Source organism: Rhinopithecus bieti, unplaced genomic scaffold (assembly GCF_001698545.2).
Source record: "Rhinopithecus bieti isolate Rb0 unplaced genomic scaffold, ASM169854v2 scaffold_26425, whole genome shotgun sequence".
NCBI classification, from domain to species: domain Eukaryota; kingdom Metazoa; phylum Chordata; class Mammalia; order Primates; family Cercopithecidae; genus Rhinopithecus; species Rhinopithecus bieti.
This window is the reverse complement of record NW_016811900.1, coordinates 503,022-530,327: the sequence shown is the minus strand read 5'-3', so window position 1 is coordinate 530,327 and position 27,306 is coordinate 503,022. Positions and strand designations below refer to the sequence as shown.

Sequence of the window (27,306 nt, the reverse complement as noted above, 5' to 3'; positions counted from 1 at the left end):
CTCTTTGTAACTCCCCAAAGAGAGGTGGTTAAAATGCCAGCTCACAGTCTTAGTCTCTTTGAGCCCCTAACCCCTTTAGCCTCCCTCTCCTTCCCAATCTCTCTAGGCATTATAAAGAATTGGGACATTTGAGGAAATTCAAATGTCCCAAGATGCCAAAGCCTTCTCTAAACAGTCAATGAATTCAACAGCAACAACAAAATTAAAGTCTAAGAAATTACAGATTTTTCTCTAAGGATATCTTATCTAGGTAGACATTTTGCTCTATAATGTCTATATGATATTCAGTATTGGTCAGAGTAAGGCCATTCCACAAGATATAATAGGCCAATAAATAGGCTATATTATTTGATCTCTAAGATGGTCCCATTTATTTAAAAACTCTGCAAAGGTGAGACATTAAAATAATTTCTTTTTCTGCTGACTGACAGAAAACTCTTAGAATCCATCTTCCCTGTAGCTTTTCTGAGAAAAAAGAAATTGAGTTGTTTCCTCAGCATTATGTTGAATCAAGCTGAGGCATTTGGATTGAAAGAAAACTACACCAACAATAATATTAAAGCTTTATTGGCCAGGCGCGGTGACTCATGCCTGTAATCCTAGCACTTTGGGAGGCCGAGGTGGGTGGATCAACCGAGGTCAGGAGTTCGAGACCAGCCTGGCCAACATGACGAAACCCCGTGTCTACTCAAAATACAAAAACTAGCCGGGCGTGGTGGTGGGCACCTGTAATCCCAGCTACTTGGGAGGCTAGCAGGAGAATGGCTTGAACCCAGGGGGAGGCAGAGGTTGCAGTGAGCTGAGATTGTGCCACTTCACTCTAGCCTGGGCAAAAGAGCAAAACTGCATCTCAAAAAAAAAAAAAAAAAAAAAAAAAGATTAAACAGTTTTGGTGAAAAGAAAAAACCCAAAAAAAAAAAAAAAAAAAAAAAAAAGCTTTACAAGTTGATGTGAAAAAGGCAAAACTCACAGAAAAAATATTTGTGTTGCTATCAAATAATTCTAGAGGAAAGCTTCTACTGTGTAGATATAACTGATATCTAGTTTAAAAAATATATGTGAAGAAAATATATTTTTACATTTTTGTAAAGGCTTTTATATACTGATGATTGTAGTTCTGAGCACCTTTTAAAAAATCTCTTTTCAATTAGCAACCTTTGAGACTCTCCAAGCAACACTTCTGTCCTGTGAGCTTGATTTGATTTCCCAAGGAGGAGCTGAGCTGAAACACGTTCTAGCAGCTTTGACTGCCTGGGCTCAGGTCAGGGGATCTCAAAAGAGCCAAGAAGAAGGAACACAGTCTTGCAATTGAAATTCAGGCTTGCTTGTGTGGATGTGTGTATGAGGCAGCAGCACAAATAAAGTCCACTTTTTTGTTTTGTTCCACTGAATTGGTTAAGGGATTTATAAAGCCAGGATCCTCATTATGATAACGCAGGTTAAATACTTTTAAAAAGCATATGATGTAACCCTCACGAATCAAAACCATTCTCAATACCAGGAGGTAGCTTGTCAAAAACTTAGCCCCACTCTTTGTCTGACCAATTGAAATTCAGAGTGGGAGTACAAATGCAACCAAGAGTTGTGCTTTTTATTCAACAGGGAAAAATAACACGAAGAATGAAGACTCTTACCTATGGAGTGACAAGTTTAACAGTAACATCTTCTGACTGTCATTTATACATCATATTTTATCTGGAAACCTTTTATCTCCAAATCATTCATAAATTGCTACCATGCCCTTGATAGGCCAAAACTGACCCCTATGTTGAGGGTATTCAAAAGCTAAGTCCAGAAGTAGCTCAAGATACTGGCAGATTACCCACAAGACAATATGTATAGTTTAAAATTTTCTCTCTTTACCATGCTATCAATTTAGCCTGTTAACATATTTCAAACTAAGAGAGGGAGGAAGGAAGAGGAACTACTGCAATGCTGCATATATCCTTTGAGTTACTTGAATACTTTTTATTTTATTTATTTATTTTTTGAGACAGGGTCTGGCTCTGTCACTCAGGCTGGAGTGCAGTGGTGCAACCTCAGCCTCCCAGGCTCAAACCATCTTCCCACCTCAGCCTCCCAAGTAGCTGGGACTATAGGCACATGCCACCACCATGCCCAGGTAATTTTTGTATTTTTGTAGAGATGGGCTTTCACCATGTTGCCCAGGCTGCTCTAGAACTCCTGAGCTCAAGCAGTCTGCCTTCCTCGGTCTCCCAAAGTGCTGGGATTACAGGCATGTGCCACCATGCCTGGCCTGAACACTTAATTACTGAATATCAGAACAAACACACACTTTTCTCTACAAATCAGCACATAAAAAGCCTTCCCCACAGTAACATTTGTTCTCTATTTGTTTCAGAGACTTGTGTTACATTATGTGTATGTATATATATAAGTAAATTATATATATGTAAATTACATATATATATAAATATATAAGTAAATTATATATATACTAAACATTTTCCAAAAATACTAGGCACTTCCATCTGGCAATCAAGAAATACGGCCTTTTCAGAAGTTGCCATCCCAGGCTGGTCATTATGTAGCACACGTGATGTGATGACTGGGCCAGGCTGACATGGCTAGAGGTTGCCATGTTTAGATTATGCTTCCTATCTGCAGAATAGTAGAGGATAAAGAATTTGATAGTAAAAAAGAAAAGCTTCATCACGATAAGGTCCGTACCAGGAGCCAGACAGGGATCAGAAATAGGTGAAGTGGCCCAGATGGGAGCTAAACTAAACTGGGGAGTCTACATCCCCTCCAAAGGAGGCACCAAGGATTTAGTTTCACGCAAACACTTCTGGTAGGAATGCAAAGGCGATATTGCTGGAGTTGCTTATTTTTCAAGGAAAACCAGAAATCTAGACTTTGGTGTATAATCTCCCCATTTTAAAATGAGAACAACTAATTAGAAAAATTGAGTGGACAAAAGAAAGTAGGCTGTGGCTTAGATACAGCCAAAAGTGAACCTTTTTCTAATCTCTGTGAGGAATGTGAGTAGTTACAATGACTTGCTTATAACTAAAATGGTTTGCCTATGACTACATAAATAAAAGCATAAGATAAAGTATAATTTTAGTTAGAATCTAGTAGGTGCCTGAAAATGAGGAAATAACTGAGAGCATTCTATCTCAACAGAAGGTCTGATGAACGCCATAATGTACACAAGAGACTCATAGGATAGTTGGTGAAAAAACGAGTCTGAAATATTTCACTTAAAGAATCTGTTCAATATCCATTAAATACTACTTTCCTGGTAAAGCAGGTCATCTTACCTGTGTGCTCTTGAGAATGTGCTGCTTGTCAGTGCTTGCTGTTTGATAGACTTTTGCCATAACTATTGTTTTTCCCAAAGGCCCGCATGCTTTCTCCAGCTTCTGGTTGCAATCTCACATTTGGGACAGTAAAAATAGAAGACACTGTGGACAGAATACGAAATTTTCATTTATATACGTATAAACATTTATAATCGTTTTTTTTTAATGGAGACTGAGATGCAAGTTTGGATGCCCAGCACACTGAACATCATGGTATGTTTTGATCTTTGAAATGCCAGGTGGTCGCAGGCATACACACATTTATACACATAAGCCAACACATGATAGGACGGTCTGTCTTTCCCTCAGAACCACAGCTCAGACTATCTCCCACATTTCTCTGATCTAGAACAATGAACTTAGATTGGGAAACAACATATTTTGCCCTTCCTTTGTGCTATTCTTTCATTCATTGGAAAAATATTTATTGAACCTCACACTGTTCTGGGAATTTCAGAATCCTGTACCAAATAAATCAGAATGAAAGGAAATCCCTGTTGTTATAGAGTCCAGTTGGGGGAGACAGGCAATAAGCAACCAAGCAGATATAATACATTAAATAGTGGTAAATGTTATGAAGAAAAATAAAGCAGGGAAGACAAACTGGAAGTTTTAGGGTGGAAGGAAGTCAGTGAAGTCTCTCCTGAGAAGGGACACTGGTGGAGAGAATCAAATGAGGTAAGAGGGCAAGCCATGCATATGTCTAGAGCAAGCATACATATAAGAAGAGGAAACAGCGAGAGCTGACTTTAAGGAGGCAAGAAGAGAAGCAGGCAAACCAGGTAGGAGGTAACTGTAAAAATGTGGTTGAAAGATGGTGAGTGACTGAAGGGCAGGGTGATAGCAGTGAAGTGACAAGTGGCATGATCCTGGATATACTGTGAAGGTAGCAACAACAGGGTCTGTGGAAGAACTGAATGTGGAGTGGAACCAAAAAAAGATGAGTTAGGGATAGCTTCCATCAACTGGAAGAATGATGCTGCTATTTACTGACAAGGGTAAGACTAGAGAAGGCGCAAGTTTGAGGGGAAAGATGAGTTCAGTTTTGATAAGATTAAGTGTGAGAGGCCTACTAGATGGTCAAATGGAAATGTTGAGTGTCAGCTGGATATGCAAGTCAAGTCAGGGAAGACAGGACTGGAGATGGAAATTTGAAAACTGTCAGTGTACAGATGATATTTAAATCATGAGATGGGAAGAGATCATCTAGGCTCCAGGGAGTCCATGCAGATAGACAGATCTGAGGATTCAGTCCCAGGACACTCTAATGTGAAAGGTCTGGCAGATGAAGAGAAATCAGCAAAGGAACGTGAAGAGGAGACTTTGGCCTTCTAAACTAGAGGAAAGCAATGAGAGAATACTGTCCCGGAAACCAAGCAAAAGAAGTATTAGTAGGAGGAGATGGTTGTCAATTGCACTGAATCTTCGATAGGCTGGGAAAAGACCAATGGATAGAGGCTTCGAAAGCCAGACATTGTGGACACAAAAGCCTGGTTGGAAAGGATTCAAAACAGAATAAAAGTCTAGGAAATGAAGGCAGCAAATCTTACATCTGAAATGGGTGCACCTGTTTTATTTTTAAAAAGATGGCACAGAGCTACATTAAGAGCATTATGCTGTTCTAGGACAATCTATAGAACATATACAGGAATATGTGAGAAAATCGACAAACTCTAGAGCTAGAAAGGACCCTGGAGACTACTGTGTCCATCTTACTCGCTCCTTAACTGAGAAATGGGAAGCCCAGAGAGACTAAGGCACTTGTCCAAAGTTCCCTGGCTAGTTAACAGTGGAGCTGAAGCTGCAATCCAGGTGGTCTGATTCCCAGTTCAGTGCTCTTCACACTGTACCGATTTGTTGGCCTTCTTTCACTGAATTTGAGTTTTGTGAATTAGCAAATGAGTGTAATAAAATCAAGGACTCTGTGCTATGAAGTGTATTTTGTTCATTTACTTTGACAAGGGTAGTACAGCTTCAATTATTTATGTAACTTGATAGTATACACAGGAGAATGCCCTGTGGTGTATTTGGGAAAAGTAATGAATTTCTTCTAAATCAGCCCTCCATTTACTTCCCCGCAATTAAATATTTGAGAAGAAGTGGGACAAAGCTGTTGGGGTTTCAGAACAGAGGGAGAATAACAGGGTGCCACCAGAATTACGCAGCTTTAACAGCCAGGTCCCCAGATAACTGTACCATTATTCTTGCTTTCTGCTTTTATAATTCCTGCTTCATGGCACACTAATACATTACTTCTAAATTTTGGTACCATGTAACCTGATGAGATTTTAAGGAATAGTATAATAAAGAAAGATATTACATTAGTATGTATTATTGCAAAGCATGTGTCTGACATAAGCCCATAATTTCATTTTTATACGAATCCATGAAATGACTGCAGGGCTCTGTGTTACTCAGGCTCCAACAACACTTGATGCCCTTCTCTCGGGGTCTGATATATTACACTAGGCCAAGAAGGCTTAAATCTACTTGTAACTTATTTTTGTTCCCGTCTTCTCCTTTTAACCTGATTTTGCTTCCTGCTTGCATAAGTGTTTTCCTCTTGTGGAAATTCTTTAGAAAGTGCTATGAGCCAGCTTTAGGAATGAGAGTGCTATGGATTGAATTGTGTCCGTCCTCAAATTCATCTGTTGAAGCCCTAACCCCTAATGTGATGGCATTTGGAGATGGGGCTTTAGGAGGGTAATTAGGGTTAGATGAAGTCATAAGGGCGGGGCCATCATGATGAGATTAATGGCTTTGTGAGAAGAGGAAGTGATTGGTCTTTCCACCCTGTGAAGACACAGCAAGGTGCCCTTCACGAGCTGAGAAGAAAGACCTTACCAGGAATCGAATCTGCTGGCACCTTTATCTTGGACCTCCCATCCCCAACAGAAATAAGTGTCTGCTGTTTAAGCCACCCAGTCTATGGTATTTTGTTATTGCAGTGTGACCAAACTGAGACAGCAAGGTTCCTAAACTACAGCTTGGTTGCTAAGACAATCCATTTATTGGTCCTGTAACACTTCTTTCCAGGTGGACCTCCTTTCAAATCTCCTTGAAAAAGCAGCACGTAAGGGTGTTACAGGTGCTGCTGCTACTGCTGCCACCGCCACTGCTGCCTTTGCCAGATGGTGAACTTTTACAAGACTTTATGCTAATGTGAAATTTAATTATAAAAATATAAAAAAACTTCTAAATACAGTCTGCAGAATACTAACCTAGACAATAAGTCACCCAAACCAGTCATTTCACTTAAAGAAACTAATTCCCAAAGTCTCCAAAGTCTGGGAATTCTTTGTTTTGTAAACATGTTTACAAGTACAGCCACGTTGTTCTAAATGGAAATGACTATAGTATTTAATACTGGGATTGTCCTTTCTTGCAACTGGAGTTATGCTTCATAATGATTATCTTCTAGACACAGAAATGCATTTCTATAACTCAAAATTGTTACTGGAGGCATTTAGTAGAATCTTGCTTTAAAAATATAATGATTTTTCATCTTTATTCTCCCCCCTTCAAAAGGTTTCACTGCTCCTGATGTTTAACGTTATGCAAAGACGTGTTTCTGCCAATGAATATCGCCTTATGGTTATGCTTCTGCAAATAGCCTGCTGTGAGCTGATAAAGGGATTAATGCAGCCAAAATTCTTAATCTGTGAAATTACAAATTAAATTCTCATATTAAAAATACCACCCTGAGGTATTTTTTGTGGTTTTAATTCCCCTCTGGTGTTCTGCATACATTGTGCTTGTTAATGACGGGGACAAGGCTGTCTCCCTTGGCAGTCTGCTGCCGAGTGATAATGTGTAGGCATTTACTCACTGATAGAAACTGGATTTAACCACTGGCTGATAAACTAAGTGGCAAGTGGGTAATAAGTCCATATTAACAGAAAAGTACTACTACAGAATTCAGAATTCATAGACCATCAAAATCCTGGCTTAAACTCAATCATCAAGTCAGATGGGATTGAGATGTCACCAAGAAGGAGTGATATCAAGTTACAAGTTACACCAAACGGGAAAACAAACCATATGTTTGAGTGTGATGAGCCTTAAACTAGTGAGCCTATTTACATCATTTTTGTTTTCAGTATAGAAAATTATTTTCCCATAGGGATTTAATTTTAATTTAAAAAAATTTGGGGTAGCTGTTGTAATAGTCAGTGAGTAGTCTTTAGAAAGGAAGTAGGGCAGAGTGTTGAGTAAATATGGGCTGGAAATATGTGAAATGTTAATGAGGATTTGCTAAGCGTTAAGGGGAGTAGTAGACTAATCTATAGTCACTTTAGGGTTAAAAACAAGTAATGAGAAATAAATGTGGGATATCAAAAAAAGATTTAGGATAGAAATACCCAAGAGGAGTTGTACTTAGAACTTAGTTCCAAAATAAAGGGTTATTGCCATCAATGAGAATCCAATATTATGATGGGTGAAAGAAGTCTAAAATCCAAGAGAATGAAGAAATAATCGTATGTCTACTGTAAGTGATGTATACCAAGGATTAATAAACACATGATAAATATTAATGTATATATGCGGTATGTTAATTTTTAAGGCAATCAGAAAAGAGTATAGAAGAAATATCTCTAATTGTTCTTGGGAAAGAACATATCACCATTGAACAAAAATATTCTGACGGTAACAGTTTGTACAAAATTTCACAAGAATTCTGTTTCACACTTTGGAAGAAATCTGAGATCCTCCCAGCCATAAATCCTCCCCCAAATATTTAAAATGTAATTTTTAAAGGCTGTATAAATATGAAGACTTTTATAAAAACAAAACAAAACCCACCCAGGAATGTGTTTTCTTTTAAAAGAGTCAGAGAAGAGCTGTCTATACAGATACCAAGCGCATTTGCAGTTAAAATGAATTATACATCTTCAGTCTGTACATGACAATTCAGTGCATTAGCCAATTGCCAACTCTGTTCCTCAGCTCGCTGCATAGCTGCCCTTTTTAAGGTTATTGTTACAACCAAGATGGTCTCTGAGAATCAAACAGAAATGAATCATCTTCTCCTCTGTGTACTGCAGCCAGTTAAAAAGTACTGTATGCATAAAGCACTAAATATGTAAATCATATTTTCCTTTTCCTTTATGACTGCTCAGATCATTTTTTTGGACACACACATAATCAAATACAAAGATGCACAGCTGCAGACTGCAGAGCAGAGATAGCAAAAAAGGAATCCATTTTCTTCCTGTGTCTGGTAAGCTAGCAAATGAATGGCAGGATTCCACTAAATATATACACACATGGCCCCCCTTCCCCTGTTCTCTCTCTCTCTCTCCACACACACACACGCAAACACACACATACAAACATACATTATCTTCTGTTTGTGCACACACAAATATGTGAATCGCTGTATACACGTTACATACAGATGCTAAAATAAAATGATGTCTCTGCTTGGACTGGATGTTGTGGATTTGTCATACTCACTATCGGTGAGTTCCCATAGCCGTGGGGGCAGGTCACTAAAATACTCGTGGCTCAAGGCAGCCTGTGCCGATAGTCTGTTCTTTGGGGAACACTGTAGGAGCTTGGAGGCCAGGTCTTCTGCATGGTTCACATAGCTGAGCCTAAAAACATGAGCAAAAAAGAGACATCAGACCAAACAAGAAAATCCACTAAATAAGACATAAAGCTTACCTAATTTTTCCAGATTTCAATTTATTCTTGGCTAGAAAAACAAATTACCTGCTGAAAATAAACAGAAGCAAAATGCACACTAGTTCTTAGAGTATTTGTTACTTCAAAGTTACTTTTACTCTAGGTATCACAGTATAACTGATTTAAAATATTTCTGCTATAGGCAAAGGGTTGATACTTTCAGAAAAGATAAAACTAGGTCCAGAGGTAGAAAATTTCAGAAGACAACATATCAAATAATTGCTAGAATTTGTTCATAGAATCTATGTACTACACCCACACCTGGATATATTTATAGAAAATTAATAATAAATACCTAAGAGAATTAAACTAAAACTGCTATTAAACTCTCCAGTTATGAAAGTTTCTTTTCCTCTAAGAATTTACATTTTCTTGCATTGAATATAAATAACATTATTGAAACAGTGCCCTGTCAAATATCAACTATCATAATATTAAAATACAGGTTAGCAAAGGGGATGTGCTTAGATGATATAGGGCTGAATCAATTCAAGATGACCTTTAAAACAACAGTAGATAGAAAATATGTGTCTCAAGATTACAGAAAAAAGCATAACAATAGTCTTTCATGTGGTATAAGCTTTCAAATGGGTAGCAGCACTTCTCAGTCCAGCTCAGCCTTGCTTTTCATGGAACCTCTATTTCTCTACTCAGAGCAATCAAGCCTGGATAATTAATATAATAATGATAATAAAAGTATTCCTGATAATGGCTACCATTTCTGGATAGTTGAACATGTGTCAGGCACTTTTCCAGGTACTTTTAACACTCATATTTATTATAGTCTGAGAAGGTTCACAGTTGCTATTTTCTAGTGGTGGAAGCCAAGTAGGAGTCAGAGATGGCAGTGGATTACTCAGGTAGCAGGTTGAGAGGAGATTCAAATCCATCCAGAACTCCTTGACTCTAAAGTGGTTTGCATATGCCATGCTCTTCTTTCTCTCACAGGTTATTTTAAAGGCATTTCCCAATGGATTCTCCAGTTTCTGAAACCCAGTGCAGTATGTACAATGACTCTCAGAAGCAGCCAGAAGTGGGTGAGGGAGCCAGAAGTGGCTGCACCTTCCAGTAGGTATTTCTTTAAAAATCCTTGAAGCTACTCAAGACACAATTAGCCAACAAAACATGTTTCCTCAATGACCAACAATCTCCTCCTTCCCCTCCTCAACTAGTTCTTTAGTATTTACTTCAAATTGTTGGGGATGGGGGTAGGAAGAGAACACGAGGTAATGGATTTGGGTAGAGAAAGAAAAAGGGGAAAAGCAAAGAAAAATATTACCACAAAGATGCAAACTAAGAGACTTTCTCTCTAAATCTTCTTATGTGAAGGCCTCACAAATGGGTTCAATGTGTGACTGCTGCAAAGGCTGTTCATGAAAAAAATGGATCAATGGATTGGTTGTAACTGTCTTTCCCTGGAAGAGAGAAATTTGTCCACAGGGAAAGAAAGCATTCTCAAAATTCTTAACAGGTATTTTTCCCCCTTTAAGAGGGCACAGGGCCATCCATATTATTCCTTCCTCTTCCCAAGACTTTATCACTAGTACAACTTTTCATTCATATTTTAAAAAATCATATGCAAAGTTTGAGATAGGCTTCATGGTTAAAAGTTACACTTGCACTGAATGTACAGTTCATAGTTAATTATGGTGAACAGTACCTTCATATCAATTTTATATAGTTTTGATAAAATAGAACAACCAGATTAGGACTAGATCTGAGTCTCAGGCTTAATACTGTTATCATTTTCCTAAACTCAGACAAACAACTTTTATTAAAAGAAAAAAGGAATATTATTAATCGCCCAAACTGTATGTTGTTACACTGCATGTAAATACAAGAAGAGAAAGGTGATTGCAATACTTGGTGTACAAGTACTTAACTCAGAAGTCAAGAAAGTAAAACACATGCAATACAAAGCAATACATACTATTTTTGATCTTAGTTTTCCCATCTATTGAAAAATAGTGATGAACCACATTATGTCTGCAGTCCCTCCAGTTCCAAAAAGCCATGAATCATATCTGAAGCATGGTTTCATTATCTTGAAGAATTATAAACACTTACAGTTGTATCTTTGTGTCTGGAGTAAACTGTTGACTATATTTAAATGTAATGTATATGTCTCATATAAGGAATTCATCAATATAAGACAATCCCATTTCCCCCTAAATTGACTACACTTTAATATGCCAATAACCAAATTTTCATTTGTGATATTTAGTTAATATATAAATATTTGTTATATAAAATTTTAGTTTAGAAATTTTATTCTAAGTTTCCACATGCATTTTCGACATCAGAGCTTTTGTCACCACTAGAACCTCTTTTCTCAGGCTACCTAAGTTGTTAAGACATGATACTTTTGGCAATCCATGTATGATATCTTAATTGGAAGTTTTATCTGAAGTCATAAGTGTACCTTATCAGATTGTTAGAATGGTGGTGGTGGTTCTCAATCTCCCATGTGATGGTAGATCTTTTTCAATCTTTCCTTGCAATTTCATCAATTTTTGTTTTATATTATAAGGCTGGGTAATTAAGTGCATAGCAGTCTAGCACTATTATCTCTTCTTGGTAAATTCAGTCTTTAATCCTTATATCATGACACTTTTTATCTTTCATAAAGCTTTCTAGGCTAAAGTTCATTTTATTCTTACATTAATACAATATAATGACCTCAGCTTCTTTTGTTTAGTATTTGCTTGCCATACTTTTGTTACCTGCTTATTTTAATGTTTCATACATGTAATATTAGGGTGTCTCTTTCATAAATATTAGTTAGCTAAGTTTAATTTTTATCCAATTAAATAATCCCCGTCTCTCAAGGAGAAAGTTTAGTCCATTTACATTTTGCAATTATTGATATATTTGGAATTACTGCTACCAGATTAATTTTGCATCCTATTTTGTCCTCCTTTACCTTTTTTCTCTTTGCCTGTCTTCTTTTGGATTGAGTTTATTTTAGATAGAACTATTTTAGAAGTATAACTTCAAGAAGCTATGCATTCTATTTCCATGTAATTAGTAATTCCTCTTAATTTTTCTTCTTCTTTTTTTGTATTCATTATCAATTTAGGTGTTTAAGCGTTCACAAGTTTTTGGAAGCTGGTGAACACTGACAAATTGTTTCTCCCACAAAACTGGAAACACACAATCCAGACAGTATAAGTATACGGTTGAACTGACATCAATAGACATGACCATTTCATTGATTGTATAATAAAACAGATTATTAAGTATGCAAATATTAAGTTATACAGCTCAACAGGCTTAAAAAATATTACATTTCTGCTCAATTCACTACCAGAAGTTAACTTCTCTTTTTGCAAGAGAGGTTGGAAAGAGACGAACAAAATCACATTTGAAATAATAACAACTGGTAAACAACTTCCAATAGATACGCAAAAAAATTACAAGATTTTCAAAAATTGTATTATTAACAATTATTTCAGCTACAATCATAAGGCATGTCTACCTTAAAAAATATTTACTAAAGAGCATGTGTCCTAAACAAGACAAATACATTTTGCTAAAAATACTTAACAGCTCTCCCACTCTTCCTTCAGATCCTCTCTTTTAAGTTGCATCTCAAATGTAGACATTAAATTAACTTTAATACTTTTTTGGTCTGGAGACAGACATTAAAGATATGTGCTTCTGTGCAATGCGGACTTTGTATGAATTTTTCAACCAGAGGTTTGTGATTTTCAAAATGGAGGTTTTCATAATAGCACAAAATGAGATTTATAAAAAGACATTAAGAAATCATCATTAGACTTGGATGAAAGCCAGCAAAATCAATGGGTACACAAATCTGATGTACACTGTTTTAAATGTGGCAGTTATAAACATATAGTAGCAGGCAAATAGCCAGATAGGCACCACTATTAATGTTTGAAATGACTGAAGGAATAAATCACAGAAGGCCTAGACTGCTCACAGTTCTTAGGTTTTTAATTCGGTAGCACATTAAAAACATATAAGTATTGTGCTGGGTATTTTGGCACCCAATAACTCTATATTCCTTATATACTGATAAGATTCAAGAATGTGAATAGATTTCAAGAAGACATAATACTGCATGATTTCAGGAAAGGTCAACTCATACGAATGGTAAACATGCTTTAATTGTTGAACAACAAGCTTCTCTCTTCTTTGTCTTTTTTGAGACAGAGTCTCACTCTGTTGCCCAGGCTGGAGTGCAGTGGTATGACCTTGGCTCACTGCAACCTCTGCTTCCCGGGTTCAAGTGATTCTTATGCCTCAGCCTGAGAGTGGCTGAGAGTACAGGCATGTGCCACCACGCCTGGTTAATTTTTGTATTTTTAGTAAAGGCAGGGTTTCATCATGTTGGCCAGGCTGGTCTTGAACTCCTGACCTCAAGTGACCACTCGTCTCGGCTTCCTAAAGTGCTGGGATTACAGGTGTGAGCCACTGCGTCTGGACAAACAAGCATCTTTTGCTGAGTGTTCAAACAAGCTGATCATCATCCAAACACAGAGGTTTCAATTCTGTCAAGCTTGAGGCCTGGTAAAAATGCTCATCAATACTTCATTAGACTTATCATTCACTAAGTCTACAAGTTGGCTAATACGTTTGATAAACTGGGTCCTGTTGTAAAAGTTCCATTTCCAAGGCAATTGCATCAGGTAGCCCGGTTTTATTTATTGCAAGAATTGTTTCTCTGACTGCTGGTGTCTAGGAAGTGCAGTTGCAGTGTAGGACAATACTGCTCCAAAAGAGAAAAACTGCTTGCTTCTAACATTTCCATTTCACTTTTATCTTGTGAACTTCACTGCATCTTCATATTTCATTTCACTTTAGTGCTTGGACAATGAACACTAGAGCTCTCCCAAAACCAGCAGCATGATGACAATAATATTTAATGCAACAACTAGCCTCTCCAAGAAATTTTATTTTACAAAACATAACCAGTTATCAACAGGCTTGGATAAATGGCAGTGTACCATCATTCAGAACCTGGATGCCTTCTTTCTCGCAAGAGCGGCGTTGTAAGTTGCTTCACATATTCTCACTATTGGGTAAGAACATCAAGTTCCTTTAACATTCATTTAAGGTCATACTGACTGCAATATCCTGTGTGTGACTTCACATGACCTGACCAATTCATTTGAGTCACGTTAGTTAAAAAAACACTCAGTAGGGTTATTTAAAATTAAAACTTCTTTTGAATAAAGTATACAGAAATGATGTAAAAATAACTGAAGTCTACTTCAATGTACCACACTTTATACTACACTTGAAATCTTCAGTGCTTTGGAGTATGAAGATGGGAGTAACAGGACATGAAACGAACCTCCAGAAAAGCAAGATCAATTCTTTAATCCAGTAATGAGGCAACAGAAAGGAAGTTCCCCTAGGTTTACCCATTTAGGTCAGAACTCTTGTAAAATGCTTTCCTGATTTTAATTTGATTCTCATGTGTCCTAGTTAACCCCTCTCATGGAGCTGCTTGGTAGAATAGTAATGACTTTCTGTAATTCATCTGTTTGCACAGAAGTCATGCTGTATGCCTGGTAATCTCCACTGCCCTTCAGAAACTTTGCAAATGCATGACCAAGAACACTACAGAACTGCCCAACCTGCAGCTAGCAGTGACCTCTCTTGGGGTAGGTTGGCTTAGTGTCTTAGTATCCTTGATGGTAAACATCAAGGATATAAAAATAAAATTTCCATACTTTATATCTTCACTCTCAGTTCTCCAAGGGGATGGCTCCTCAACTTTTTAATATTTAACTCTATTTAACTTAAAATTTAGAGTGCAATTTTATTTTTACGCTCATGTGTAAGAATATTGCAATACTTTAATTCTGATGACACATCTATCATGTTATTATTGTCTAATACTTTATTTCTACTTTCTGTGCTTTTTAAGGACACATATTAGACATTATTATTATTACTGTTAATGTTATTTTATTTACCCATGTTTACTAATTTATTTAATCACCTTTCTTTTCACGTTTCAGACATTGCCTCCCAGATTATTTTTTGTACCAGAAATACAAACGATAGCAGTTATTTCAATGAGCATCATTTGGTGGTGAATTCTGTTTTGTTCACATACAGGATAATGGGTTGGCTGGGCATATATTTAATAATTCTATATGCAGGTTCAAGGCATTTTCCCTTAACCCTCTGAATACATTATTCCATAGGCGTCTGTTGTTTCTGCCTCTTAGTGCTCTTCTCTTCCTCTTCAGAGTTCTGCAATCGCAATGTTAGGTCTTCTTTTTATTTAACCTGCTTGGTACTCACTGTGTTTCCTGAATTTGAGGTTTCATGCTCTTCATCAATTCAAGAAAAAATCCCAGACATTACCCCTCAAATATTATCTTTCCCCAACTCTATCTCTTCTCTCGTTTTGTAATTTGGATGCAATGCAATCTCAGTAAATTGTCCATGTCTTTCCTCTTTCATGTTTTCCATCTGTTTGTCCCTCTGTTTTCCATTCTGGGCAATTACTTCAGAGCCATCGTTCAGTTCAATGAATTATCTAATCGATTGCATCTAATATGCTATTTCCTCTGTTCATTTTGATTTTATAAGGTCTTTTCAATTCTGTGACAAATTTGCCTATTCAGTTTTGATAGTCTCTTAAGTTTTTTATATGATCTTATTTCTTTACATTTTAAACACAGTTGTAGGTCTGATAACTCCTAATACTTAAAATGTTGGGTGAGAGGAGAGTTCAATTTTGTTGCTTTTGCTACTGATCCTCACTTGCAAAAACTTTTTCCTCACATGCTTTATAATTTTGGATTGTAAGCCCATGGTTGTCTAATGTTAATCCATGGGAAACCTGAGGGGCCTGGATTGAGAATGTGTTTCTCCATACGGATTTTCTTTTGCTTCCGTCAAAAGGCCTGAGACTCTCCCAATACATGGGTACTGCAAGTTCTTGCTGTTGGTTTCCAAGAGCATTCAAGTTGTGTAAATTTAAACATAAATATGTAGAAATTCTCATATCAGACTTTTACATCCCCATCCAGAGTGAAGGCTGGCACCAACACTTGTCCTTGTGGTCTTTCTTTGTTGGAAGCAGTTATTCCTGAATCCATTACTGAGGCTGAATTACATTACTGAAGCCCATTAATGTTCTTTGAGGGTTCCCACTCTATGTGGAGAATCTCAGCTCTGATTCCCTACATTTTTCAGGCCGAAGGCCTTGTTTCCTGATCCCCAAGTGGCTCCATGTTTCTATTTTAGACAACAACTTCAGGGCAGCGGCAACTTCAGCATTTGATTACCCTTCTGGTTTCCTGTCTTTCTTCATTCTTGGCCTTTCCGGAGATTTTACCTATTTTCTTCTTGGTTCAGCTGTGCATCTGAAATCATGTGCTTGGTGTATTTTATCCAGCATTTTAGGTGGCTTTTAGTACTAGGAGTAGTAGAAGAGATTTTTTTTTTTTCCCTATAGGTGTATATTTATAATCCCCGCAATTTAATTAGTTACTATAAAATCATCTATACTTACAATTTTTAAGTCTTTCTCCCTGGAATAATCACAAAATAATCACCTACACTTATAATTTTTAGGTCTTTCTCCCTGGTATTCTTTCATTGCCCCATCCCTCTCTTTTAAAACTAATTCTGTTAGGTCACCTCTATTTACTCTCAAAAACTAATTATCTGAAGTTGATTCAGGCTGACATTTTTTCACCACACAACGTCTAGATAAATCTCAAATGCATTATCCAGAGTGAAGAGGCAAGAGGCCTCTTATAGATATATAATTCCATTTATACAACATTCTGGAAAAGCCAAAATTATATAAACAGAAAACTGATCAGTGTTTGACATAGGCTGGAGGGAGGGTAAGACTGTTTAGCAAAAGATAACTGGACAATCTTTTTGGATGGTTCTACATTGTGATCAAGAAGGATGAACACTGGGCCATGTGAGAGGGCCAGGTCAGGGGGACTATAATAAAAATTCAGAAGATGGAGCCATTTAGAGAGATGGAATACTGCAGATTTTTCACAAAGAATATTCAAGTATTAAGGATGGAAAGCTGCCCTCCTGTGAGTGGCTGAAATTAGAACTTCCTCGTCTTGAGGGGATTCCCAATGATGCCTCAAGAAATGCTCCAGCCTACCCAGAGATGTTGCTGCCAGTGGTGAGGCCCTCCTATCAATTTCAGTTGTTCTATCCCAGGTCACTGAGTGGAAATCTGCCTTAGGCTGATGGAACTGGGCCCATCAGGTTGGTGGGGGTGTACTCAGTGAGCCTGTATGTTCACAAGGGGTCAGAAAAACCTGGAACATAGCAGACAAGAGACTGTTACGTTCATTCTACATTTATGCTGTAAAAGCATGTTTGTTGTTCATGAAAACTCTTAAAAAAAAAAAAAGAAGGAATTTTCAAATTATAAACCTGGATGACAAGACATAAATACTGAAATCAGAGTATGTGTGGTATGAGAATCTTATATTGCGAATAACTATGAATCGAGTGCTCTTAATACAGTTGAAAATAACAGTATGCTGCTCTTCTAATTATAAAGAATTTTCTGGATTTTTTAAGTCCTTATCCATGCAATTCTCTCTCTCTCTCTCCCTCTCTCTGTCTCCTTGCAGTTTTTTTAAAAAAATGTATGAAAGAAGGTAACATGAATAGTGAAAAACAATCTTAGACCATAAATATAGAGCAGGATATTCTCCTTATTCCCTGTACAGGTTAGTTTTTGTACCTCAGAAATGAGGAAGATGGAATAGATTGTCTTTAAGAGTTGTCCTAGCTCTAACGCTAGGACAATATCCTCCAATCTCGGAAGAACCAGATTGTGAACTAGAGGCAGGAAGAGTTAGCACAGTGGCCTGCCAGGGCTGACCTACCAGAATTTCCTGCTCCACCACCAATGAAAGGAACAAACAGTGTCTCTCACTTCTCTCCAGTCAACCTTGTAACTAATGCTTCTTCAAAATCTAACCTAAGTTTCTAAGCCTTCCTGAAAACAGACAAAGAGAAAAGTAAACCTGGAGTCTGCCAGACTAGAGAGTACTATCAAAGTTGAAAAGACAGAATGGAAAGTGGAGGAAAAAAATGGTGGTGCAAAAAAGATAAAGAGGAGGTCCATTGGTTGTGGCAAGATGAAGAGAGCTACTTCCTGGAAGACAGCATTTATTTTCCTTCCTTCCTTCCTTCCTTCCTCCTCCTTTCCTTCCTTCCTTCCTTCCTTCCTTCCCTTCCCTTCCTTCCTCCTTCTCTCCCTCCCTCCCTCCTTCCTCCTTCCCCTCCTCCCTCCCCTCTCCTTCTCCCTCCCTCCCTCCCTCCCCCCTCCCTCCTTCCTCCTTCCTCCTTCTCCTCTTCTTCCTTCCTTCCTCTCCCCCCTCCCTCCTCTTCCTCTTCCTCCCTCCCTCCTCCCCCTTCCCTCTCTCCCTCCCTCCCTCCCTCCTTCCCTCTCTCCTCCCTCCCTCCTCTCCTTTCTTTTTTTAAAAAAGAGTCTTGCTCTGTTGCCTGGGCTGGAGTGCAGTGGCATGACCTCGGCTCACTGCAGCCTCTGCCTCCTGGGTTCCAGCAGTTCTCCTGCCTCAGCCTCCTGGGTAGCTGGGATTACAGGTGCACACCGCCTCAGCCTCCCAAAGTGCTGAGATTGTAGGTGTGAACTACTGCACCCGGCTGGGAGGCAGCATTTCTAATACAATGTGGAGACACAACATCTGCTAAATGACTGAATGTTTGCTTGAGTACTGAGTATATCAATGGTTATATCTATAGAGGTTTCACATTACCTGAGAAACAAAATTTAAAAGTCAACAGTCATTTTGAGCAAAACATCTTATGTTCAAGTCCTGGTTCTTAAAAAACCTCTTCAAACTATACATCCCCGGAGGATGTCATTTTCTTTTTTTTCTTTTTTTTTTCCTCTGGTTTGGTTTGGTTTTGAAGTGGGAAGGAAGTTGATCCCTTGCCTTTTAAAGTTAACTTATAGAATAGGACTGCATGGATGTTTGTTTTGATTTAGGGTTTTATTTTTACACTGTCGTTCTAAAAGACTCCCTCTAAAACTGATGATACACCTGCTGTATAACAACTAAGGCAAGCTACATTTTGTTCCCAAGGGTGGCTTCTAAATCTCTATAAAACTCTCCACTGGAATTTATTAATGTTTTAGCTCATGAAAACTGGATATAAAGAGTAAAAATGTGGTATGTGTAATTTACATATTAGATGATGCAATAGAGATAGAAACTTCCATATAAAAAGCTTAAATGGGAACAAAAAGTTCTAGAATGTTCCTCACTTGCATTTTATATGGTGACGGGATATTATTACAATCATCATGGGCCTATGTCTGGAGCATAATAGTGTGCTTTGTTTTACAGAGTTGGAAGTAGAGCAACCAACCTGGAGTGAGTGATGCGGAGGGTCTATACTCTATGCACTGTCATACTCTTCACAGAGCCTGGATCCCTTCATTTGACAGCACACATCTCTGTGGCAAGGATGCCAATGCAGGTGCTGGCCACTGAATTAATCGACATCTGATCGCTTGAAAATGAGCTGGATGATTTGTGAAGAAGTCCACCCACCAATAAAAACAAGTCTGTCTGTTTTCCTTAACTACTGAACAGAACTGTCAGGTGCAGCAGTCTTCTTGTCTACACATCAAAAACAAAATGCTCAAATGTTCATGTAACCCCCTGTTATCAAAGCTTTTGTCTTAGAGGGAGTACTATGGTCATAACACTGCTTTTGTTTTTCAAAAAATGACTTAGTTTTAGCAAATAGGCTTAAATTTATTCATTTTGCAAGGAGGGGACAGGAATTGGTCAAGCAGAACATGATTGAATCTCTGACACTGGAATGAACTCTTGGGGAAAATAAAGACTAACAGAAGAAAAGATTCAGCCCTGCGCAGCGTCCTTCTCAACCCCAAGTGCTGGGCTGTGTGATGAAATGAGAGGCAAGACTCATAGTTACATTAATAATAGAGACACAGAGTTGTTTAACACTGGGACTTCCTTTCTCACTGTACTCAATGTAAAAAAAAAAAAAATTAATGAGATTCCTCCCTTCAAAACAAACTGATAACATTTTTATATTAGTTTCTGTAAATAGGTTGTAGTTTTAGTACATAAAAATACTCAATTCTTATTCATTTATTCTAATGAAATTGTTTAATGCCACAATCTCCCTGGCAGACACTCATTCTCATAATGGTCAGCTCACTAGATGGCCAATGCTATATTAGAATAATCCCTATTTGCAGGCAGCTCTACAGTTCACAAAATGCTTTCCCATGTATTATTTTATTTGATCCAGATGATCAAAGGGTCATGCTTACAAAATGGAGAGTATTCAGACTTCTGATACTTACATCTTAGTGTCCATTGCATGCTATGCCAAAGAGTTATTGCTAGCTGTACATTACTCAGTTGGTAAAGGGGTTATTAGATTATTCCTAAAGTTTTCCTTAAGAACATATTACATTTTTCCATATTTCTCCCTTTTCCTTTAATTTTGAACTTTATTGCTATAGAGACTACTCTTTCTATATTCTTGTTAACACCTCCACTGTCCTATGCTAAATAAGGACAATGGGGAGAGTCTAGCCTTAATGTGAACAAGATGAATAATCATACAAATCCACACTTCTAGGTTTTCCCATCAGATCTAACCCTTACTCAATACACAGTTGCCCTTGCAGTCAACTATACCTGATGGAAAAGTACAGAAAGTGTTGAAGAGCCTTCAGCAGGATCTGAAATAAATCAAGTTTTTGAAAACGCTAGCACTGACATTCTTAAGGCTATTCTAAACTGCCAAAAGTGGGCCAGAAAAAGGAAAATATTAAATCCTTGCTTTGGATTTCAGAGCTTAGCTTGGTAGTAATTCCCCAGCCTTGATTTTATTTATCACTATTTTCTACCCTTCCTGGAAAAAGAGATGACTTCAAATGTTTAGGTTCATTCCAAAACCAAAGAAAGGGTGATCTGCTTTTAAAAATCTGTTAACTTATGACATAATTATAGCAGCCTTTCCTATGTGCTAATGTGATACTATTTTCATATTTACCTTTCAAAAATCCATTGATAGACATTATCATAAAATATTCATAGACTAATATATATGAACTTGTTATATTCTTTTCAACAAGAGCCCTCATTTATTTAAACTTACTTTCATTTAACTCCTACAAAAGTAGATCATGTTTCCATCCTACTGTCTATAGGAGAGAATAGGGTAACTGCTTCGCTACATTGTTTTTGCAGAGATTCCACTTTAATTCCTTTTGCAATCTTCTCCACTGCCTACTGGCAATGACTGTTTTCAGTTGTGAAGTTTTATTTTTAATAATTTATACAGAACATTATAACCCACGTGCACTTAAACTATGATTTTACATGAATAAATAGCCTAATTTAAAAAATTTCCTATGATTTATCAGAGATCCCCAAACATTAATAGCATTTTTCATATATGGGATAGTACAAACCTGTCAGTCATTATACTCGTATCTCAGCTGTATTTTAGAAAAGATCCCTAGATTTAGTGAACCAGTGATTATATGATTTTATAATTTTTGTTAAGTATTTTACTTCAAAAAAGTAGTAAACAGCAAAAGAGGCACCAATAATTACTTTTCAATCCTCTGACTGGAAGACTTGATAGAAGAAAAATACATTTACAATAATTGACCTTTATAATCAGAAGAATAAAGTTTGCAGAATACTTAAAAGTCTAACCTCACAAGTCAGCGTAGAATATCCTCAAACCCAAAGAAGTGTATTCAACAGAATTGATTTCCAGCTTCCCAGTTATTTTATTTATAGTTATAGCCTATCTATCATAAGCACTAGACCTTCATAACCACACAAACCTGCCCTGTATGAAATCCCATTGTAATGTACCTGAAAGGCATTAGGTAACTCACGACCTTTCCAACTTCTGGATACAAGATCATGATAAAGTTAATAGCCCTCTCCCACTTCACAGGACTGCTGTGAAGATTGACCTTTTCTTTCCATAACTTGCTTAAATCGATTATAGGCATCTTATTATTTCACTGACTTCACAGGTTTTAAAACGTTTTTAGGAAATCAAGAGTGAAGCAAAGTAAATTGTTAGTGAACGTTATACTCCTGTGATGCTTTTAATATTTATACTATTTGGAGTATAAAGATTACCGAATTTTCCTGAATTCAAAGTGGTTGATTAAAACACTGTTTCAACTGAAACAGATGACTCTCATTTTTTATGATAAAAGATTGAATGGGAGTTTAAATACAAATCTTCATTTATCCAAAAATTCAATCTATGTAAAAATTTAGGAACGGATTATGTTTCAGAGAGATTGGTTATAAATATTTAGTCCAAATTACCCAAGCAGTGTGAAAAACATTTCCACCATCAAAGGCTCTGGTAAAAAGTTTAACTTATTGGTGCATCTGCATTTTGGTAAATGGAGTTAACAGAAATGGTGGCTTCCTAGCCTTTCATTCTTCTGAAACCCTAGAGAAGTTACAAATCTCATCATCAGAAGGAGGTTTTGGAATGGTATGTCCTTTGACTATAAATAGTGCTAAAAATAGCCCCTGAAAGGCATAATTTTATATAATATTATTTCACAAAAAGAGAAGAAAATATATATCTTTAATCCTGAACAAACTTCTTCAAAGTTTATGTTCTCAGTAAACCTTTCACTGAGAACTGAAAGTATAACTTAGTAATGCAATAAATGCCCTAACAAATATATCAGATTTTTCACTTAATGCTTGATACAGGCTTAAACCAAATGGAGTAAAAGGAAATCACCTTTTACAGTCTGACTCCTACAGGAAGAATGCCTTGCTGTTACGCTTTTTAAAGAAGGCATGGTGAATTTATCTCAACTTTGGTGAATCTTGGGCCATGATAAAAGAAGAAAATAGCAGAGCAGTTAACATTCCACAGAACTCTTTCTTCACATGTTTATTTCCTTGCACATTGGACATGATCCAAGATAATAAGAAAAGCGCAAAAAAGAACTTTTCTTAAAGGCAATATATAGTTTAGCATTCTGTGTTGATATAGAAAAGATAATGTTTCCTCATCCCTCAAAAAATTATCTTGTAGATTAAACATATTAAATGGTTAGGACTGCAGAAAATCACCAAAACTAGTGCTCCCAGTTATATCAAAATGAAAGAATATTCAGTTAGGTCAGAGGTCATGGGTTATTAAAGTTTAGTTCAAAGCAAATGAAGAATCTATTTGCTGGGCACTCTAATTTCAGCTTTTTATCTTATGATATTGCATCTGGAATTTGAAAATATATGCTTTCATTATGAAAGAAAGAGAAACGGCTTATGTCTAAAGCAAGAATTGGATTGACTGCTGAACAGCTGAGCATCCTTTACATGGGCCCTGTTCTCTAAGAAATAAATGTCAGAATCCCTTTCAATGCTTTCCACTCCTACAAGGAGTTTCCTATCTGTCTTCTCTAACCCACAGTGTCTTTTCGACTGTACCCTGAACCAACGACCTGGTGAATGATGTCATCTCTTCCCATTACACACAAGACATGGCCAGCCAGGAGATGGAACCCTTGTCCTAAATACTGGGGGAAGATATATAAAGGGGAAGGAAACATATGGTTTACTATGTGCTAGCGATTTTTTTCACATGTGATCTCCCTTATCCTACGCACCCAGCCTATGAGGTGATCATCATCATCCTATCTTGCAGAGGAAGGAGCTGAGGTTCAGACAGGAAGAGCAAGGTAGCCTCAGTCATACAGCAAGTGAGGCAGAGACCATTACATGCCTCAGATATTGGTGCTGTCTTCCCGGTATCATTCCATCTACAAGTTATATTTATAGCTTGCTTTTTTCTCATTATGAAAGTAAGACATGATGATTCTAGAGCACTTAGAAAATCCTGGAACGTATAAAAAGTCTTATTAGCGTGTAATCCAGATATAATTTTTAACAATCAATTAGATATATAAACACCATGTATAGAGGTCCAAGAAAATTTGTACATTTAGTTCTTTGTATTTTTTAATCACTGAAATTTTTTTTTTATATTTCTTTTTTTTTTTTTTTTTTTTATCCTGGATACAGAGTTTCGCTCTTGTCACCCAGGCTGCAGCGCAATGGTGCGTTTTCAGCTCACTACAAACTCTGCCTCCTGGGTTCAAGCAATTGTCCTGCCTCAGCCTTCCAAGTAGCTGGGATTACAAGCGCCTGCCACCATGCCCAGCTAATTTTGTATTTTAGTAGATACAGGGTTTCACCATGTTGGCCAGGCTGGTCTCAAACTCCTGACTTCAGGTGATCCACCTGCCTCGACCTCCCAAAGTGCTGAGATTACAGGTGTGAATCATGTGCCTGGCCTGAATATGTTTTTATATAATAAAATTTCCTTTCAATACCTGAATTTCACTCGAGTCCATTTTGAGGTTGTACTAGCTTTCATTTTCCCTCATGTGAAGAGAAAAAATTTTAGACATCCATAAATGCTGTATCCTGTTGAGGGTGTAGACTTTTCTTTTACTTGGGCTGTTTACTTTTAAATTCTCACTTTGCCACTTAATATTCTCTTAGTAATGTAGCTAGTTTTATGAATCTCCTTCACATGCAAAAAACATGGTTATAGGCATCTTATGTCAGGCCAAGGTCTAGTGATGCACTCAACTTTGTGACCATGATACTGTGAGGTGTCATGATGGAAATAAATAAATTTACTTTACTACACATCACTCTTTTTAACATTAATTAATAAAGTCTGCTGGACCAGGACTTCCATTAAAAGAGGAGAAAACAAGACTTCAAAGTTAGGGAAAAAACAGCTGGTGTCTATTGCATACCCATGAGGATAGCTGCAGTGAAAGCAAGATAAAAATTTTGATATTTTCTTTTCTTTTTTCTTTAAACAACAAATATTTATTATCTCATAGTTTCCAGGATTAGGAATCTGGGAGAAGCTTAACTGGATAGTTCTGACTTGGGGACAAAGTTGCAGTCAAATTGATAGCCAGGGATGTGCTCATTTGAAGTTTGGGTCTGATGGATCCACTTCCAAGGTGATTCATTCATGTGGCTGTTGGCAAAAGGTCTTAGTTCTTCACCATGTGAGCCTCTCTCTAGGGCTGGGCACATGATACGTTGGCTGGCTTTGCCAGAGCCAGTGATCAGAGATAGAAGGAGCCAGAGCCCAAGACAGGAGATGCAATCTTTTATAACCTAACCTTGGAAGTAATGTGCAATAACTTCTGCCACATCCTACTGGTCACCAAGACCAACCCTGGGATGATGTGAGACGGGGATGAAGACCAGAAGGTGGGATCGCTGGGAGCCACCTTTGGGGCTGCTGGCCACACTTGTGATTACAGAAGAGACCTGCTTTTTTTTGTTTGTTTGTTTTTGGTAAGTTGTGGTAATATAGATAAATAACTGAAAACTTGCCATTTTAATCATTTTAAGTGTACAATTCAGTGGCATTAATTACATTCATAACATTGTGCAACCATCACAGTATTTCCAAAACCCTATCATCACCCTGAATAGAAACTCTATACAAATTAAGCAACATTTTTGTTATTAAAATAATGTGACAATATTAAAGATAATTTTGGGAAAGAAGAAAAATAATCACCCAAAATTCTACTACTGCATCACAACTATTTTCACCTTGTATATTACATTTCAGTAACAGCTAGTCCACAGACTTTTTATAGTAACATGTTAGTATATATATTTTTTTATTCATCTTTTTTCAGGAAACATAGGGAACATTTCCTATGTTTTTAAAATCTCCATACATAATATTCTAACATTGCTGTGTAATATTCCACTGAGTTCCTGAATCATGATTTGTTAAACCTTTCCCCATTCCCTTAATCTTTGTTAAGTTGATACCAAGTCTTTTTAAAAATTTTAAACTACAATACAGTAATGAGAATTTGGGGCAACTTGGTTTTACTTGGTTGATCTATTTCCTTGGGAGAAATACTAACAAGTGAAATCGGCAGGTTCAAAACATAATTCCTCTGGTTTCCAATCGGAAGTAAAGCAAAATCCCAAACTCTGGCCTGCAGGGCCATTCCTTAGCTAGCCTCTGCTTTCACTCGCCAGTCTCCTCTTCTCTCTCTCCCCACATTCACTATACTCTCACCACCAAGCACTTTCATTCTTCAACAAATACGAGCTGAGTGCCTTCTATGGGACAGGCTCTGTTGTAGGTGCTAAGGACATGGAACTGGGCAAAAAGTGAAAATCCCAGCTTTCATATGCTTAGAGCTTGCCAGTGCTCTTCCGTTTCATCACATTGCTCTGTTTTACTGTCTTCATGGAATTAGCACTCTTTGAGATTCTACTGTCTATATTTTGTTTACTGTCCTCGCTACTCTAGAAGTTCTATGAGAGCAGAAACTTAGCATTCCCAAACATCCAGAGCATCTAGATGATACTAAATTTCTTGAATGCTCCATGATACCTTTATGGCCACAAACACATTTCCATATTGTTTTTCTCATTATTTACCAGTTTAGAGGGACATCAGCAGTAAATGAAGGGGCTAATTTTTCTACAACCTCACCAGTATTGGCGTTTATGAAGAAGTAGGTTGTGGATGTGGGGCTGGGTGCGAATGAAGGGTAGTTTGATGGAGAGCACAGAAGACACTGAAGCTATCTTTTGAGTTTTTGAAATATTGCATTAAAGTGTTATTTATCCTGATCATTGAGATTTTTCTTGACACCACCTAAATTCTGAACCCAAAATGAGCACCTTACATGCCTCACTCTATTCTCAGCCCTGTTTTGTATAAAAATGACAAATGAGACAGGTATTTATCGATCTGCTCTTGAGACTACAAAATAACTGAAGACAGAAAAATAAAATTTGTAAAATAAACTTAGATGATCCTATCAGGAAAACCATTTGAGAGCTGTTTTCGGAATTAAATGAGATGATGCAGACAAAGCATTCTGGCATGCTGTGAAGCACAGACGTGTGCCGTGAACATTGTAGCTGGTGATACTTCATACGGCACTATTGTCATTTCTCCCCCACTGCTACACTTGTAAAAAATTAAACTGACAGCCAGGCGCGGTGGCTCAAGCCTGTAATCCCAGCACTTTGGGAGGCCGAGACGGGCGGATCACGAGGTCAGGAGTTCGAGACCATCCTGGCTAACACGGTGAAACCCCGTCTCTACTAAAAAATACAAAAAGCTAGCCGGGCGAGGTGGCTGGTGCCTGTAGTCCCAGCTACTCGGGAGGCTGAGGCAGGAGAATGGCGTAAACCCGGGAGGCGGAGCTTGCAGTGAGCTGAGATCC

At 37.5% G+C, this 27,306-nt stretch overlaps 1 protein-coding gene across 4 annotated transcripts in view; it reads right to left on the bottom strand.

Moving 5' to 3' along the window:
* The window catches only part of CDK14 (cyclin dependent kinase 14), a 606,959-nt gene that overhangs the window by 90,274 nt on the left and 489,379 nt on the right, over positions 1 to 27,306 (bottom strand). For all 4 annotated transcript variants that reach the window (XM_017895344.1, XM_017895345.1, XM_017895347.1 and 1 more), the window contains 2 exons: positions 8,784 to 8,923; positions 3,285 to 3,428 (listed from right to left, as the gene is read on the bottom strand). In XM_017895344.1, the coding sequence (XP_017750833.1) occupies positions 3,313 to 3,428; positions 8,784 to 8,923 (256 nt within the window). In that variant the 3' untranslated portion in view covers positions 3,285 to 3,312. The remainder of the gene's footprint in view (positions 1 to 3,284; positions 3,429 to 8,783; positions 8,924 to 27,306) is intronic.